Source organism: Mytilus californianus, unplaced genomic scaffold (genome assembly GCF_021869535.1).
Source record: "Mytilus californianus isolate M0D057914Y unplaced genomic scaffold, xbMytCali1.0.p SCAF_8, whole genome shotgun sequence".
NCBI classification, from domain to species: Eukaryota; Metazoa; Mollusca; class Bivalvia; order Mytilida; family Mytilidae; genus Mytilus; species Mytilus californianus.
This window is the reverse complement of record NW_026262734.1, coordinates 68,621,965-68,636,973: the sequence shown is the minus strand read 5'-3', so window position 1 is coordinate 68,636,973 and position 15,009 is coordinate 68,621,965. Positions and strand designations below refer to the sequence as shown.

General features: G+C 31.2%; 1 protein-coding gene across 3 annotated transcripts in view; it reads left to right on the top strand.

Moving 5' to 3' along the window:
- LOC127713000 (uncharacterized) overlaps positions 1 to 15,009 on the top strand; it is a 51,079-nt gene that overhangs the window by 25,729 nt on the left and 10,341 nt on the right. For all 3 annotated transcript variants that reach the window (XM_052219588.1, XM_052219589.1, XM_052219586.1), the window contains exons 6-10: positions 2,408 to 2,481; positions 2,847 to 2,946; positions 3,843 to 5,668; positions 7,165 to 7,287; positions 8,986 to 9,096. In XM_052219588.1, coding sequence (XP_052075548.1) covers positions 2,408 to 2,481; positions 2,847 to 2,946; positions 3,843 to 5,668; positions 7,165 to 7,287; positions 8,986 to 9,096 — 2,234 coding nt within the window. The remainder of the gene's footprint in view (positions 1 to 2,407; positions 2,482 to 2,846; positions 2,947 to 3,842; positions 5,669 to 7,164; positions 7,288 to 8,985; positions 9,097 to 15,009) is intronic.

Sequence of the window (15,009 nt, the reverse complement as noted above, 5' to 3'; positions counted from 1 at the left end):
TGACATCAACACATCGACGAAAACTGTCGGCTACCAATGGGTTGCAATTTAAATGTCTATAATATATATATAAATGAACATATGATACACATCGGTACAACAGACACACAGGGCTTGTCCCTTTATATATACTTAGTAGGCAATATGTGTAAAAGTAGGTATAAGTTGGTAGCAGCGAGGTTAACATGGTTAAGATCAGTGAGTTATAAAGTCTAGTTAAAGGTAGAAACTTGTTGGTTAAGGTTCTCTTTGTTGTCCCTATTCTTTAGTTTTTCCGTTTTTCTTATTATTGTTGATATTTTTTGCAATAATAGCGGGTTTTCCCCGTCTATTTATGGATTATTATTGGCTATTTCACATATTTGAAAAGAAAATGACTACTGTCTATTATATATATATAAATGAACACATGATACATATTCAATTTGTCCATTTGTGTTTTATAAATATAGTATAATTTTATCTGTTTTACTACATATCTTTACAAATGTTTATTCGCAAATCCCTATGAGAGTAGATCGTGATGTGCCTAGAATTAGGCTTCTTGCTAGAAATTTCGGTAACATACTTATTATATATACTTAGAAATAAGTTTGAATATGTCTTATTTTATAAATTTTGACTGCTTTATCGATAATGCTTATAAACAATAATGGTTTCAATTCATATTAAGAAATCATCAGCCAGAATAAAATATACAAAAGAAAATTGAATCAATTAACTAAAGGCTCCAAGAAGTCAGAAGCATAGCGAAATGATTCCCAAATAATCTGACTAAGGTGTAAAATCTTCCCCAAAATGTATTTAATGGACCATTCTCAAAACATCCTGATAAAATCCATGATATTTAAAGGTTAATTTTCAACTTTACAGCTTTAATCATTTGGAGTTATGTCCCCTGACGCATAGAAATTTTCCAGAATTTATTGTTTCTGAATTAAGTTAATTAGAGCATGGAAGTAATATTTAAAAGGAATAACAACGACTAATTAGTATGTATTAACAGCCTGCAGAGCTCTGTACTAAAGTCATATGATTTTATCCAATTATAGTCTCAGCGGCAAGACCCCCTTGGTTACTATCTGTGATACCGCGGTTGTAAAATGGCATCTGGAATTTCTTATCAGTCACGTGATTTTATTGAGTCCGGTAATTATAAAGCACTTGTGTGAAATCCGAGGTTTATTAATAAGACGGTGGCGCTGTATCATATAAAACCTCTACCTTCAGAAAGAAGTCGTATGATGTAAAAAACTTGAAAAACGGACGAGAATTGTTCAACCTACAACAGTTTAACATGGAAAATTGTATTTAATTTCGCATATTTTTGCTTTTTACCTTTTGTTTTAAACTGTTCTAAAAGTATTTTCCGGTTAAAAGCTGATCCCGAGTAAAACAGTTAAATACTGATGAATTGATCAGGTTTCACATGATGTTTAACAAAATAATGTAGACAAATCTAGACATAGATTTTTTTACTGTTGAAATGTGCAAAGTTTATCGAGAAATATTCTAAATTTATGTATATGTCATAAATGTCATTGATTACATTATTGAAACTGGACAGCCAAAATAGGGATGATATGTTCGTAAACATATATTTTTTTAAGAAGTGTTTATTGTGGAATACTTGTATTAATATAACAAGCTACAGCAAAAATTAAAACAAACCGACAAAATGAGCTTGACGCTATCTGTCTTACGGCAAATTCATTTTTACACGAATTATTTTATGTATCAAGAACTATAAATTAAAGGATAGAACCGTTTAGAATTGTGATATTTTAATTGACTAATACACGAAAGACTTACACTTATTCGTATTTAATAAAAGGGAGTCCAAACGTATTTTTTGTACAATCATCTTCTTAACTTACGGAAATGGCCTTTTAACTGTCTGTAAATATTAAAATTGAAAATGACCCAGCCTTGTTCTACAATTTCATATGTGATAGCTGTCGGTACTATTAAAATCGAACTAACCAGAAATAGGAAAATTGGACTAAAATAAAAATTGAACGAATGACTCTATTCGGCAGCGTACATCAATGGAATGTAACGAATGGACTATTCGGGTTACTTCGCACGTATATACGACAAAAACTTGTCTGTTCATAGTTTTCCGTGAACACGAAAATGACCGAAAAGTGTCAGTGATTTGATCGATCACATGCGGAGAATCAACTACCATGCCAGATATTAAATCAATTAACGAGTTATCGAAAGATGGGCGGTCACGCAGATGAAACCTTTAAAGTGACGACGTTGTTATTCCTTTCAATATTACTTCCATGATTAGAGCAATGTCATATTTTTTGGAATTTTTGGAGCACATGTTGCTTTTTTCTCACAATCTTTAGTTTTATTATATATTAGATGTAATATAAAATTTTATTTTATTTATTAGAAAATAAAGTTCCCTCTCAGTCGACATCGAGTATATCATCACTAGGAGACATCAATGACAGTAATGATAACAATGTAAGTATCTGTAAAATTAACATTTAGCAGTTCAATTAGTGTGTCTGGGCTACATGTGACTTTAGGATACAACAGATTTAGAGTGCACCTTTTTAGCTTACCCGGTATTCGTGTGTCTGGACAACATGTAACTTTCGGATACCATGGATTAAGATTGTACCTTTTAGCTCACTTGGTCTGGTAATATGAATGAAAACCAATTACATACTTCGGGAAATAACTGGAAATCTACTGTTTAAAATGAATTAGTGTCATCTTCTTTAAATTTCAAAACAAAAGAAGTTTCTGTTAATGGGAGGGTTGGGGGTTTCATTTTTTGGTAAATGGTAAAACATACATCATGTACATGTCCATCTCTTTTTCAGTACAAGAAAAAAGAAGAAGACATTTTGTGTAAAGTTGAAAAAATGCAGAATAAAATTCAAAAGAAACTATCCTGTGTATCAGCAAGAACATCTGCACAAGGTACCAGAATAAAATACTGTAAACTCAGAAATTATTGCCTGCAACTATAATTGCAATTGTTGAAAAATTTAAATAAATGTGAGATAAATTATTGGGATTTCAGAAAATCCTGCATAAAATAATGCTATTAAAATTCAAAAAGTTACTTTTTTTTTTTGGGCGAAACATTTCCCGTTACGATTTTTGCAATAATAAAAACATTGCAATAATTTCTGAATTTACAGTTTTAGTTTTTGTCACCACTTTTCAATTATTTTCTTTTCTTTTCTTTCCATGGTAAGTCTTTATATACTTTCTTTGAAAGATCTCTGAAATAATTCCTCATTTCTATTTGTGTTTATTATTCATGCTCAGACATGTGGCATACATAGTGGCAAAGATGTCCCATATGTTCTATTAAATCTTATAAGATTTCACATTTACATTTACCTTGGATTTACATGCTGTACATGTGCCTTCCTTTATTTTCATGCTTATTGATTTTTTGGAAGGGGGGATTGTATTTTTGTGGACATCAGATTTCATGGTTTTGATAAATTCTGTAAGCAAGGCTATCGAAAATTTATTCTTCATTGAGTATTCAAATTAGTGGTTCACGGTGAGTAACACCTATTCCTACGAAAATCCATGAGAATTGCTATCCCATGAATACTAATGGAGACACAGTATACCTGGTGAAACTACCCCAAAATGTTGAATGAATATTGAGAGTTTTACCTCACTTATATACATGTATGTATATCACCGAAGACTGTAAATTGATCTTAGATTTCCATTTTGGTTTCATAGTGTTGTTTGTCATTGTCTAAATGACCCTACTCCTACTTTTATTAATATCCATGCATGCTTTGAGTCCCCTTGGATTCGACCCTGATATAAAGTTTTGTCTCTTTCAGATACTGATGTAATACAGCAGAAACTTCATGCAATCAAAAGTATGCTTATAAGGATAGCAGAAAGACATAAAGTTGAAAGAAACAAAATAACAATTGACATTAAAAGAAGTGGAAAATTAAAAAGTGAAAAAATTGCATTAAAGCATAGCTTACAAGAACTGAGTGTTAGACAGGAATCACTATTTAAACTTTTTCAGAAACATAAAGAAATAACCAGATTGATGAAAAAGGATACAAATTTGAAGGAGAGCTTTCCTGTTGTGCCAAATACTGCAGATGAACAATGCAGGGAAAAAGTAAAGATGGTTGGTGGGTTGAACACTAATATTACAAAATCTATTGAAAATGTAACAAGTATGAAGGTTGCTGCCACTTCCAACAGAACAGGAAACAAGAAATTCGTAGAGGAACAGAATTTCAATCATTCAGCTCAGAAATCGTGGAATGACAGAGGCTCTATAAATATTGAACCTTTAACAGAGGATCCTAATTATACCATAAGCTTCAATGGGACAAGAGAACTGTATTCTGAAATGGAAGACAATGGGACTTATGGAAATGTGACACAGCCAACATGTAGTGAAGATTTGGATATGGATGCAAGAAATGAAGAGAGAGATGGAATTGAAAGTAGTTTGAAGAGAACAGGACTCAATGTAACAAGCATACCCTTGCATAAGGGCTCCATGTACTATATGAAGCAAGCAGGGTCCAAAGATATAAAAACTGTCAGAGAAACTCAGCAGCTAGAAATACATGATGAGCTATGCTGTGAATCAGATTTACAAATAAGACAGAAGAAGTTTTCAGATGAAGGGAATTTTGATAAAGGCTGTCTAGTCAAGCAAGATTTATTAAATCAACCTGTTCAGCACATGTCAGTCTTACAGAATGTAGACAAATCAAGTTTTGATTATGAAAACTACAAAAGTAAACCGGCAGAAAAAGTTACTGTAGTGCCACCATCTTCTCCAATTGTTTTATCACAAAACACAGATTCTAATGAAAGCTTGTCACTATTGGTGAGACCAGATATTACACAGAAAAATACCTTAGCTTATTTATCTGTGCCATTCAACTCAGTTAAAAAGCCAGGAGTTATAGAAATTGAAAATGATATTGACATGGATGTGGAAGTAAGCAAAACATATGTAAGAAATACAAGAGGGGATGTTAGAGAGGACTCAGGAGGAGTTCAAGGTCAAGGTGTTAGAGATACAGAAGGGAATAATCAGGGCAGTACAGCAGACAAACAAACAAATACAGAGATGAAAGAGGTTGGAGCTCCTTATATTGGAGACTCATACACTGATGGTAGAATAAACACTGGAAGGATTATAACCAACAAGGTGAGGGATAAAGAAAGAGATAACCGAAGGACCACTGGAGGAGCTAGTCATGCTGAGGTGGTTAAAAAGACAAACACAGGATGGGTTAAAGCACCAAAACTCACATATAGTCAAGGAAATGAAATATTCAATAAAATTAATAGGAAACGTGAAATGGCTTGTGTGGGAAAGAAATTTACCACTGCTGGAGGGAAAAAAATCAGAGCAACTACACCTAATGCAAATCATAAAAATACAGATTACCAAAACTTCCATGGAGGACTTACTTCTGAAAAAATATATATTAATGAAATTAAAAAGAAAAGTTACAACAAAATGAGAGAAGATGGGAAGACACATAATGAAATGATGAGAAAAGTTATTGACAAGGCTATGAAGATCATCAGCGAGAAGCCATCAGGGACCAAACCTTCATATATTGATGTAGATAGCACACAGTTAGAACATGAAAGACTTTACAGAGCAGAACAGAACAAGGTAATTTGGCCAATACAATTATGTAAAAAGTTAAAATTGAATATAGGAATAAAGTTAATGAGACCTTCAACATGCTAACAGTTAAAAATGAAAAAAAAACCATCTATAGCTAATCATGGTTTTTAAAGATAGACAAGTATCCATACTATAATATGCGAAGTTTTTAATTGTCAAATATTTAAAAAAGATGTGTATGAATTTAAAGGACCACATTGAGGCTACTGTAGATTGATCATCAACACCAATTTTTTATGTGCCCCAGAATTTTTTTCTGGAAGGTTCAAAGTTCAAAGTATCTCTTACTGAAAATATATTTTTTTTAAAACAGAAGCTTTGTTGATGAAATCTTCAGTTAACCAAGTTGTGTAACTAGAACAAAACTTAAACTCAGATGGAAGATGAAGGAAATGGGAGTAAGCCTATTTATTTAGGTGTCAATGGATCAAAATTGAAGGTCGCTTTTACTATTAAAGAAGAGACAATATTTGGAATAAATTAGTTTTCATGTAATAACTTAAGTTTCCTTTGTTGGTTAACAATGAAACTTGTTTAAATAGAAAGTATATGGAAAGGTATTTAGGTCAAATTTCAAGGTCACAGTTCCGTAAAAATAGACTGAAAATATACAAATATTATGAACAATTTGTTGTTTCTGTGATTATACTGAGGTAGACTTGCTGGATTTTAATAAAACTTAAGAAAGTGGTTGAAAGTTTGAAAGGAATGAACTGTTTTGATTTTAAAGTCAGCTGGTTAAAGGTTGAGGTTAAAGTTGTTAAAAAAAAATATTCATGTATGAAATTCTTAAAATCTTTATTTCTAGATGAAATCTCTCTTTAGTTTTACAGGAATATTTGTATTAAACATGGGCAGTGCTGTCTCTAGGTCTGGTACATGTACTGGTAAGACAGGGTCACAGGTATCCTAGGTTGAAAATCAGGGCCTGAATGGGGGTTTTGTATATCAAGGCTGTGGAGGAAGCATTTATAACACACAACAGGTGTATAAAGGTTGAAATTTCATCAGAATGTTGGTTTCTAGATGGAATGTCTTGAAATACAACTTTTTTTAAAAAATCTGCAATAAAGATTTAAGGCACAAATCTGCTTTCATAATTTTTCTGATAAATTTACCCGATTTAAAAAGAAATCTCTATGAAACCTTTTGATCTTTTCAGTCTAAAACTATGAATTTAAAAGTAAATATTCATGCTGTGTAAAGAAAAATTCATTCTTTATGTAGCATTGTGGATGTATCCCTGTCAAACAATTGGTGATGATTACAATGATTTTGTTATAGAATGTTTAATATCCATTATCACTGATTATAAAACATGATATTTTGCCATGGATTTCTTTTATTAATTATATAAGATTCTTATGGAAGCATTCTTTGTTGCAGTTGAGAGTTATTTGGAATTAGATTCTTCTCATTAGAAGAAAAAGATAACAAACTTCTGATTTTTCATGTAGCTTATAACTTCTGCATCATTTCAGACACCACAGTTGAGTCCAAGAGAAGGGCATACCGGTAATGATATATCTCCAAGCATAGCCTCATTTGCCACTTTCAGGTCAGCTTTTACTGAACATTTTCCTGTCACAAGACCATCAACACAGGTTGAGTATTCAAAAATTTGCTATATTTGTCCTATTAATTAGAGTTATTTTGTATGCATCAAATGGACGTACGTATTACCACCATCAATGTCCAAAAAAAATTCAATCCTACCCTCCCATATTCATTTTTTTAAAGGAATAGTGTGGATTAATTTTAAAGTAAAATCTTGCTGCATCATGAAATGTGAAGAAAGTGAGTTGAAAATAACAAATTTAATTCATAGAAAATATATTGTGAGGAGGTTCAGGGTTTCAATATCATTCCTATCAATTAGGGGAATTTTGAATGTATGAATTATACTATCGTAATGACAGGTCTAAATTTCCAAAGTATTGGCCAGAATTGTTTAAAGTTAAAGACCGGAACATTACTAATTGGTAAATTCTTTTTTTCTGTTTTTTGATTTTATAACTTCCTATGTATAATTTAATTATCAACTGTGGATTAATTTGATTTTGTGGGTATCAGTTTTTGTAAATTGAGGAACAAATGTGTTTTCAATTTTTGTTGGATTTTTATTTCATGGTTTTAACAATTTCTGCAAACAAGCCTATAGAAAAATTGTATATTGTTGAACATTGAATACTTTGTCTCCTTTATCTATAAAATCCATGAAAATGAGTATCCCACAAATGATAAAAATCCACAGTACATCATTGGATTTCTTAATTTTTACTCTGATCATTTGTAAAGATGTGTAAATCTGGAAAAGTGCTTCATATAAAACAATATAAAAAAGAAGATGTGGTATGATTGCCAATGAGACAACTCTCCACAAGAGACCAAATGACACAGAAATTAACAACTATAGGTCACGGTACGGCCTTCAACAATGAGCAAAGCCCAGAATGTTTGACTTGTATGATAATATTGAATCAAACAACAGTGATAACTTGAACCATGCAAACATCTGTGTTAATTGTGTGATATACTTAATAGGGATATCTACTTTGTATAGCAAGAGAGTTACCTTCAGTATAAAATATCCAGAATGTTTTGAATGTAATTGTTTAAAGAAGTGCCTTATGGGCAATATATTGATCCAAATTTCTTAGATGGAGTTGTTTCTCTTGAATCAACAGTATAGCTAGTATAGTAAAGCAAAAATCTAGTTATATATTTTATAAACTTGTTCACCAATACAAACTTCTTAAAGCCTTTTATCATGACTAACTGTTTTAAGTGCCTCTTGGGCAATATATTGATAGAAATTTCTTAGATAGAGTTGTTTCTCTTGAATCATGCAACCATATAGTAAATGGAAATGTTGTTATCAACTTTATTAATTTGTTCACCAATTTTAACTTCTTAAAAGCCACTGATCTTCCAAATGTTTTGGAAAAAACTTTTCAGTCACAAAAGGAACGATTTTACTTCTAGATGGTCCCATGTGCCTTATTATCAAAAGACTTAAACATTTCAGACCAACAATTGATGTAATTTAGCAATGAAGCACTTGTAATCTTAACATCTACAAAATAAGTTATAAAAAAGGGTGCCCTTGAAATCATGGACTACTCATTAGTGGACCTGTAGGAAAAATTAAACCCAGCTATAATGTATATTATTCTTAATTAAGTGAAACAGCATTGTAAAAATGCATGGCACTTGAAACTTGTACTTTTATGATATTTAAGTAATGATGAAGTTGGATCCTTTAATTTATGAAAATTGACTTTTTGTAATTTTTTTTTCAGGAGCAAGGTCCCCAGGATATGTTTAATGGTTTAAAGTACCCACCACTTCATTTACTGATTAACAAAGGAATTATTAAACCTGGAAGGAATATTCTGACAGCTAATGCAAAGGTAGGATTGATATGCTCTGACAAGTTTAGAAATTTTTTGTATGCATATATATTATAGCAACTTTTTATACCCCCGATTAAAAAAAGTGGGGGTATACTCTTTTACCTCTGTCTGTCCGTCCGTCCGTCCGTCCGTCCGTCCATCCATCCATCTGTCCGTTGCATTTTTCTCAGGAACTACATCATAAGGATTTCTGAAATTTGGTTTCAGGGTTTATATAAGTCAGCTATACCGTGTGATGCATTTTCCAATTCATCACTCAACAACTTCCTGTTTACTGTCAATTATTTGGGCGAGGGAATCATCAGTGAGCAGTAGCTTGCAGTTTCACTTGTTTCAAACAAAGAAGAAAAATGTGAGGTTCAATGTTCATGATTGTGATTTTAGAAAATGGAGCATACAAATAATACTATTCACAAATTTTAAAAAGCTTTTTATTTTTTAGAAATTTAAATTATCCCATCACATGTTTTGCAATAATAAAAACATCACAAAACTTCTGAATTTATAGTACTGTTTTAAACAACTAATTTTTGAGTAACTATGAATAATGCAACTTTGGCAAGTTGAGAAATAGTGCTAGTATAAATCATCACTATAAAAATAGGAGATGTGGTATGATTGCCAATGAGACAACTATCAACCAGAGTCCAAACAAATTAGATAAGTAAGCAACCATAGGTCACTGGAGAGCCTTCAAAAATGAGCAAAACCCATGTTGCACAGCTGGCTTTAAAATGTTTCGAAATAACAAAGTTGAGTATGGAGTAACAAGAAAACAAGAATGAGTTATATAATGTGATTAGTGAGTTAAAGCAAATAATAGTTATGCAACATTTTGCAGGAACTCCCAACAGTATCTCTTTTTAATTTTCACATACATGTATTTATCACAGTCAGGGGTAAAGTTATTTTTATTTATTTGAAGAAGTAAATAATAATATACTTATATAAGTAAATTTGTTATATTCATATTTTCTAATAAGGTTTGAATAATCTCCCCTTAATTTAAAAAAAAAAAAACATTTTTTTTTTACAATCCCTAAAATTCTCAAGTTTTAGGATGTAAAAACATGCCTTAAACAATTTTTCTCTGGTTAGCTCATAATTTTTTATTAGAGTTCAACATTTCATCGCATTAATTCAACAAAGAAACTAATTGCGCAAAGATCTTAAGTAATTGCGCATGGCCTTCAAAAATTGCCCCTTAAAGGGAAAATTCGCGATTTTTTACTTATCATCTTATTATGTTCATAATACCATAAAAAACATATTCACCAAGTTTTATCTGGATATGAAAACTAATAAAGAAGAACATTGGGAATTATTAATTTTATTTATTTGAACTTCCTGACTTCTGTGACGTAGTTTAAGTCTTTTTGCATGCCGGGAGTGGAATTAATCTCATTTAAGTCTTGTTCGTTATTCATTTAATAACGCGATTTAAAGCGCATCGACGACTTTTGGCGTAGCTATTAACCAACTAATAATTTAGAAAGTAAAGTGATCAGCCGTGCAACTTTTAAAAATAAAATGTACGATTTATATTTTAAGGATTTCTGATATGATTATAGTCATTATAGTAATAAAAGTAAATCATACAATAGAATATTTTTATGAATTTTTTTTCCGACGGATATTTTCAACAAACATATTTAACTGATAGTGTATTAAAAATGCATGTTTGTATTCTCACCTTTTACTTAAGTCTAGCAAACATTTTCCGCTAGTACCGTGTAAATACAATGTGTATTGTACTGTGACACATAGTGACTACCTGTTGAATGCGTGGTTGAATTCAAGGTATTTAAAGGTTTGCATTCTGTAATTCTAATCTTTTGATCTTCACTCAGTGAATTTTAGCCGTCACGGTTCACCGTTCCAGGTGTGAACATCATTTCGTATGAATGATAAACGGGAGTGATAGTTTGAGACAGAAAACAAAAAAAGAAATATAATTATTTTGAGGGAGTAATATGGTGGCACAATAACTGGATAGCCGTGGTATATTTTTATATTTTCCGTAAGCTCAGTTTAAAATGAATTATGACTGCTGAATATTTTTGTAACAATGAAATACTGAATTATTTTAATTGAATAAATAATAATGGCATTCTAAACACGAGTGTATGAACTAAAAATTGTACTATTTTAAATTAGAATCGGTAACCTTGAATATTTGAAATAGATAATTACCAATTGCAATTATATAATTTGGTCCGTCCAAAGCGATCTTTATTTATATATTCAGGAATTAATGTCCTTATCAAAATATTTTAAATCTCACAACGTATAAATACTTCAGCCATTTGAAGAAAGATAATTAAAAAGTTGACAGGAAATTTAAGGTCAACTTTGTCTTATTGGAATGAGATCGAATAATCAAGAACAAAAATTATTTTCTGGTTTGAAAAACATAAAAAAAAATGATAAAAGAGAAATGTGGGTTTGAGACAGAAAAAAATAATTATTTGGGGAGGAATATGGTGGCAAAATACCCGAATCGCCGTTATATATATTTTTTATATTTTGCGTTAGCTCAGTTTTTAAATAGATGGGCGAGTACTTTGTTGTAACATCGGAATTCTGAATAACTTTCAATGAAATAATTTTATAAATAAAAATGGCCCACGAAAACGAGCGTATAAACCAAAAACTGTGCTATTTTGAATTATCATCGGTAACCTTGAATATTTAAATGTGCAGAGAAAATTATCAGTTACATTAATATAGTTTGGTCCGACCAAAGCGATCTACATTTACCTAATCGGGAATGTCCTTATTGAAATATTCTACATCTCACAACAAATACTTTAGCTATTTGACCAACGATGTTTAAAAATTTTTTACAGATTCGATGTAACGTCAACTTGCCTTTATTGAATGGAGACAGACCGGCGGAATCAATGTTCAATGTGCTTTATATCTTGTACCTTTGTAAGACTTATCATTCATTCATAAACCATGTCTATACCGCAGACATATATATACATATGATTATATGTCTGTCTTAACTGACAAGAATACTCCTGGTTTTACACTAGTAATTTGTTGGGGCCCTTTATAGCTTAATTGCTGTTCGGTGTGAGCCAAGGCTCCGTGTTGAAGACCGTACTTTGACCTATAATGGTTTACTTTTATAAATTGTGACTTGGATGGAGAGTTGTCTCATTTGCACTCATACCACATCTTCTTATATCTATAAGCAGTATTATCTTTAAATTTCTGTGATTTAATACCAAGAAAGAAAAAAATCCCGAAATTAATTTGATACTTTGATACTCAAAATTTCACATCCTCATTCGGTCTGAAAATAAGATAAGAAACTGGTATACAGAACATGCAGAAGTGTGAATGTCATAAAACCTTGTTATATCAGAAACCATTATAAATGTGAACCTGTATACGTAAGACCTCATGGGACGATATACCTAACCACATACAAGTAATATACAAGTAGCTCTGTTATACCCGGAAATGTCAAGGTTAATCACTACCGATACAGAATGTACCAATGCAAAGTAAATTCTGATGATTGTGAAGCATGACCATTCATGATTTTAGAGGAGTATTAGGTGGGGGATTGTCGAAACGATTTAAATTCTGACTAGATTTTTTCTCAATTTAAATCACTGAACTTAAAAAAAAAAGAAAGGAGAAAACAACGTCCAAGAACAGAATTCTTGTAAATTCATAAATACAACGTTCTTATTTTGTAACTTTCGATAGACTTGACCTCCAACACCCCCCCCCCCCCCTTCCCTCAAACCTGGGAACATTATATCTAACAATGTTTATGTTCCTGCCCAAATAAAAAAAAAAAGAAGAACAAAAAAAGAAAGAGATGAACCACTAGAGATGAACGGTAAGTCACATCAGATTCAGATATTTATATAGTTGATTGTCGTTAACTAGAGATGTATAGTTACATGTCTCTGCGTTAACTGATAAGAATAACAGGAAAGTATAAACTTGAAATAGATTTATGATGAATAATATGCAACTGCGGCACCCCTTTTTATCAAAGCGTACATGCATGTATTTTAATGACTGTCCGTTATTTCGATCATAATTACAATTGTACGTGAAATCCTATAGTTGGTGAGACTTTTTTTTTACCAGATATGCGACTTTTTGTATTTATATTTTCTCTTATATTACTCTTATTCAATATTTTATGCATAAGTGGAATAGTGGGAATGGTTTATTCCCCCACAAGCTAACGTAATAAATTAATCAACCCTCAAGCTGATCAGACGTTAATACAACTACTATCAGTCTATCCGGAGTGAAGTTTCTTTATTTCTTCAAATAAACTTTTGGGGATCATAAGTGTACGTCCAGTGGCATATATATTACATGCATGTAGGAACAGGAAAATTGGCATAAGGTTCTATAAGAACCATGTTCACATTAATATACATTATACCCAACAATTGTGATGATGACGAATTTCTTCAACTGTTCGAGAACAATCTAATTGAAATATAAATCTGTGTTTTACTATGTCCATAACTTCGATGAACCAAAGCAAGTTAGATATCGACCTGTATTTAAATCAAATTGGTTGTAGATGTTCTTTCTTATATTCAATATACAATTTTAAATTGCGACTATTTATAGTTCCGTAACTTTCTATGTAGGCGTATAAACCAATGATCGACAAGTGCGTATTTTTTAAATCAATAGTTTTTCATGTTTCAAAATGTCCATCATTATTGACAATGAGTATATACTTACATTTTCCCCAATTTACCCTTAGAAAAATATGTAAATAGATTTTTATTTTATCAAATCTTTTTTTGGAATTATTTAGATTTTCATAAATATCATTCTTTACACTAGAAATGTTATTCATAAACAAGCATATGAGTTTAGTAATGACTAGTATATCACTATCGGACACGCAAGACAAAGATGTATATTACACCTGATAGTTTTAAAATGGAAAGTTACAAGTTATCGGCCGTGTACACTAATCAATACCATCAGAAGTGAAGCGAAGCATGAACATGCTTTATGTAATTGTGTAATAAGAGTTTTTAAACCCGACAGGAAATTGCTTGAATACCTGGACGTGTCACCTCACAATACCTCAGGGAATAATTCCTTTAGCCATGCTGGTGATCAGATAAGAGAAGGTCCGAATTTATTTAAATAAGTTTATTACATAAAAGAATTATGAACAAATTAGATTTTCGAAAACGATTTTACACGGAACACTTATATTTATGACTTTGAACTTTGACTTTTTGACTAATTCCCATATAAATTTCTTCTTTCAAAAACTTCGTAAAGAAAAAACAGTTTTAAAACGACAGACCATAGTTATTTAAAAAAATAATTACATTTTCCGTATCAAGTTAGTTAGTCGGATAAATGCGACTACGTTAGGTTACTGCTGGTTTTGGTCCTTTGTGGTTTATAGATATATCGGGGTTTCTAAACCGAGAAGATGTCAAAATGGCCGCACGCAGAGAATTGATACTCTAAATTTAAAATCGATGGTGATCTCTTATCTAGCAAAATAAAACTTTAATATTTATGAATTTGTGCTTTTTTATACAGAATGGACATAATATCAATTTTTTATTTTTTTGCGAAGTTTCCCTTTAAAGGCTTGTAAATGAGCAGTGTTTTGAAGATAACAGACAAATGAGATTTTCATTGTCCATGAAATTACAATTAAATGATAAGTAAAGACATCTTCAAAGGACAGACAATTAAAAATTCTATTAGAGCATAGAAGTCCTGATAAACTCAAGAAAAGAAGATAGTATGACTTTTTTACTTGTATAAGAAAAAAAATCTGAATGTCTAAGGGCATAACTAAGCCATTAGATTAATTCACCTATACAAGTAAATAAAATACACTTGTATAAGTATCTTACAAATTTTCTTATAAAAGTATAT